We start from the raw sequence: 4,941 nt of genomic DNA, 5'->3' as shown, positions 1-4,941 counted from the left end.
TTTATTGTGTGACTGTGGTTCTCCCCACAGATTATCTTAGACGTTTATGTAAAATTGTTAAATATTGAAGAAAAAAAAAAACATCTTCCTATTAATATGTTTTGTTTGTGTCTTTTATGACGATTGTCACTCTTCTTTAGTGTTGAAGCTGAGTTCATTACGAAAAATGCTAAACAAAAAATCGCGTCATTGTTCTGCCAAAGATTTTTCAGCAAGTTCGACGCAATCAATGAGATTGTTAGCATTACACTAAATATTCGACATTTGAAACTGTTTTTGATTATTTATTTTAATATTACCTGTAATTCATGTTGTAGAGTAAACAATTTTAAATAAGACGTAAAAATGTTACAGTGCTGGAAATTCTACGTCTTTATTTCTTTTTTAAATATCAATTTTATTTTTTGTTTGATTTTTGTTTAATCATAATCTGCACTCTGGGCTATTTATCACCATAACTACAAACTAATCCTTTACCTAGGGGGGCACTCTACATATGTCATGAACGTCTGAGAGAGTGATAGGTTTAAGGTGAAGATGTTTGCATTTGCTACATGTACAAAGGAGAGAATGCTGGCATACCTCTATGTTACTTTTATTTACTCTGGCTGAAATTTCTTTTGATATTGTACTTGTGGGAATTATACATGATCTAAGCACACAGCTAAATTGATGCTCCCATGTGCCCCAAAGATGCGTAGATCAGCCTGAACTAGTCTACACTATCTTTAGCAGTTATTCAAATAGGGAAACAAATTTTGCAAGACTAGATAATACCAGTTTTTGAAAGTGCAATGAATGAAGTGCCAAATATATCAAATGCAAAAAAGTTATCTGCTCTTTTTATAGTTTACATCAGAAATCCAGGAAGTGAAAATGACAAGGTGGATTTTAACAGGTTTTATTTAAAAATAGATGTACAACTGACGTTAGGCCAAACTGCATTCTCTATAATAATAATAATAATAATAATAATAATGAGGACTTTGTTTAGCGCCTAATCTTTAGAAGCTCTAAACGCTTTACAACATTAGACAACGCCTATAACATAAAAAAACATATATAATGATATGATTACAAAAACAAACACCATGAAATTAGAAAACATAAAAAACATGCTGAAAATATTTAAGGTAGGAAACATTATTAGGTCTCTAAGTCTGTTCTTGCAGTCGGAATAAGTGAGTTTTGAGAGTACTCCTGAATGGGATCACTGTGTCCTTCTGTCTAAGTTCAGTGTTCATCTCATTCTACGTTGCCGGGCCCTGATATGCAAAAGAACGTTATCCATATGACTTCGTTTTCACAGTGGGAACAATGAGTATACGATTGTCAGAAGAGGAGCGCAAGTATCTTGCTGGTGTGTGCACATGGGTGAGGTCGGATAGGTATGTTGGACTAGAGTCAGTCATTGAAACGTAGCACAGAGAACTAATTTTGTGTTTGATTCTGGATCGAATGGATAGCCAGTAGGGTACAGAGCAGCGGGGAGGTGTGCTTTGATCGTGGTACTCTAAGTATGATCCGAGCAGCTGTGTTTTGAACTTTTTGAAGTTTCTGGAGTAGATATTGAGATGAACCAGATATAACTGAGTTACAATAGTCCAGTCTTGAAAGTACTAATGAACACACAAGTGTTTTAGTGGCATCCACTGAAAGATATTTGCGAATGGAGCTGATGCGTCTCAGATATCTCAACATATGCAGCCTTGCATATGTTCATGACATGTTGGTGCAATGTGAGAGTACTTTCCAGAGTAACACCTAGGTTTCGTACTGATTGTGTGAATTTAATGTTGGTGTTGCTGATATTTATTGTTTGAGGTAAAGAATATGAATGAGAAAGTCTTTGTGTTGTGATCAGAATGGCCTCAGTTTTGTCATCATTCATCTGCAGCTTGTTAAATATCATCCATGATTACACATCAGAAATGCACCTCTCTACACCTTAGATGGTGGCATCAACTTCAGTTGGGTGGCTAGATTTGTATATTTGGGTGTTATCAGCGTACAATTGGTGAGATACTGGATGATAATCTATGACACTTGAGAGCGACTGAGAAGAGAATAGGTCCAAGAACAGACCCCTATGGAACACCACAACATAGATCAACTGGGCTGGAGTGTATTCCATTTGCATACACAATTTGTGTCCTGTTGACCAAGTAGGACTTGAACCACAGTATGGCTGTATCATGAATGCCAAATACATGCGGGAGACGGTGAAGTAATATATCATGGTAACCCATTTACGAGCATCAATCATGCATTCAAATAAAGGTAATTAAACGTTATTTTAACAATACCTAAGATATACAAGGTCTTTTTTAAAGAGCCAGTATAACAAGTGAGGAAAACCCGGGAAAAAATTTCTTTAAAAATCTAACCCTATGCAAAATAGAAAACTGTAGAGCACCACCTAGCCTGTTTGTTGAGTGTACACCGATCAATAGTGCCAAGGTAAATGTGACCAATCTTACGCGTGATTTACACCAATATCCAAAGATCGAGATATAATTATACCCTTTGTTGAAAAACAAAAGATCAGACATCCTTAACGTTTTGAGTTTGTCATGTCTTTTTACTAAATAATCTCAAATTTCTTTATGCACAAGATTTAGTTAAGTTTACCGGCATGCATACATTATAACGACCGAAAAGAAAACGTAATGTTACTTGTGTATTCAATTCATTTGATAACAGTCTAGAGCGTAGAAAGATAAGGACTATTGGGGCTCTTACCCGTGATTATTTTATAACTGATCATGCGTATAAAAGTGTTTGGACTGGAAGGTGAGCGTAACATGCAAGCTTTATTTGGGAATTAAAAGCCATAGTGGAACTTGTTACTCGTTGGTCAGTGTATTTCCAGTTCACCAGGATTTACAAGATTTAACCCAATTTCAAACTCACGAACAGGTACATTGTTTACGGTCTCTTGTATTAATTCATGGGATATATATCTTAGTATGAATTATGCACAGAATGTCATTATCAACTATGAGTTTTCGCACAGTATTTTATGCTTTTAGAAAGAACTTGAAGATTGCGACCTTCGCCGTTGTGATATTGTGCCTTAATGCAGGTGCTTACTTTCTGTATAGCGAAGGCTATCGCAAACAGATAACCAATACAGTGATTTTATCAACAAAATCACGCACGGTCTGGACAACAGATTATATGTTTGTCGAACAGTCTCAGTTAATGCAGTCGTCATCAGAGCCCAATGCACCACGGATTGCGGTATTTGCACAAAAGAACTTAAAAGACACAAAAGTTTATGACTGTAGCTTGGAGTGCTACTCCGCAATTTCCAAGAATAAGACTTCGAAGGAGTTTACTTTTTTCATGCAGAACTTTTCCTTGATATCACCATTATTGTCATGGATGGAGATGTCAAATCAACAAATCTTTTGCGATGGCTCTCTGGAAATTATCAACAGTCGTTTCGCCAAGTTGTCTGATGTTGTGATGTTTCCATATCGTAGGAACCTTGCCATGCCCATGGCAAAAGGGGGAGAGTCTTTTCAACACGTCAGAGTCAATATGAACGAAAAGGAAGTTTACGAATTTCTTCCAGGATTCTGGGAAATTTACTGTAACGAATTTGTCAACATACCGAAGACAAATCTCGATATCCCTTGGCTTGACTTATTAAGGCTGAAAATTCTTGATGGAAACGATGATAAAATCCACAATCGTACAAGTGCACGTCAAGAATATATAATGCATCACCTCAGAGATAAAACTCCCCTTGTCGTAACAAAATTCACGGTTGCCCTTGAAAGAGTGGATTATGACAATATGTACAGCTGTATGAACTACATGTTTAGCATCTTCGTTCTGATGCTGGCATTCCGTCAGCAGCCCAACAATGTCTGTATAATATTTCTGGACGGACACCCTGCATCTGACCTTGACCATGTTTTTGAGACTTTGTATGGACCCATTTTGAGGCTGGGTCACCTTGCATCCCCTGTTGTCTTCTCCGACCTGGTTTGGATGATGACCAACAGACAAAGTTTTCTCAACCAGTATAATACACCCACGATTCCGTATCTCAATGAATTTAGAGAATTTATGTTACAGCAATATGGAATCCAGCAAAATAGAAGTAACAGTTGTCCTTCTTTGAAAATAACAATAATATGGCGCAGAGATAAACCATACTCTTTTAGGAAACTTTTAAATCCGAGACAACATGGAGTAAGGGTGGAAAGAAAAATCTTGAACGAGCAGGAAATATTTAGTGCGATTTCAAGTAATTTTACTGAACATTGTGTTCGGGGTTATCTTTTAGAAACAATGCAGTTTGAAATGCAACTAAGAATTATTCAAGACACTGACATTCTCATAGGCATGCATGGTGCAGGGTTGACACATGCATTGTTCCTCCCTCAAAACGCTGGAGTTTTAGAATTTTTTCCTAAAGACTGGCGGGAAAGTAGGCCCTGGTCTCCACTTTTTCAAGCAATTTCAAGATGGCGACATTTGTATTATTTATCTTGGCAGAATGATAAGGAGACGGGGAATCTACCGTACGATTTCACTTATATTCCCGTAGAAGTGATAATACAGATGGTTTCACAGATGACTAATCTAATTTGTCATTGACAATTTCAAACCTTTCAGATCATCCACTCGTTTCTTGTCTGACCAATATATTTCCATATCATGCTTATCAAAAAGTATTATAAAACAAAAACAAAACATGTAATAATTCACATGCATTTCAGTACAGTAACATGTAATAATTCACATGTATTTCAGTACAGTAACATGTAATAATTCACGTGTATTTCGGTACATTAATTTTTTTTGCTGACATTGTTCTGAACCAGGCTTTCGTAGTCACCATATGTTTCATTCTTTGGATAAATTTGTAAACATACCAATGGATGATTCAGAAATAATGATTTTTCAGAATTTCTCCAAACAATA

General features: G+C 36.3%; 1 protein-coding gene across 1 annotated transcript; it reads left to right on the top strand.

Annotated features, from left to right (window-relative positions):
* The first annotated feature begins 1,934 nt into the window (after positions 1-1,934).
* Positions 1,935-4,941, top strand: LOC149779986 (uncharacterized). The gene has a single exon (XM_089936301.1). It carries the CDS (start codon positions 2,977-2,979, stop codon positions 4,612-4,614), a length of 1,638 nt encoding a protein of 545 aa, XP_089792427.1. The 5' UTR covers positions 1,935-2,976; the 3' UTR covers positions 4,615-4,941.

This window comes from Sinohyriopsis cumingii, chromosome 16, assembly GCF_028554795.1.
Source record: "Sinohyriopsis cumingii isolate HCF-2022 chromosome 16, ASM2855479v2, whole genome shotgun sequence".
NCBI lineage: Eukaryota > Metazoa > Mollusca > Bivalvia > Unionida > Unionidae > Sinohyriopsis > Sinohyriopsis cumingii.
Note: the sequence above shows the minus strand (reverse complement) of the source record. Positions and strands in the feature narration are given on the sequence as shown.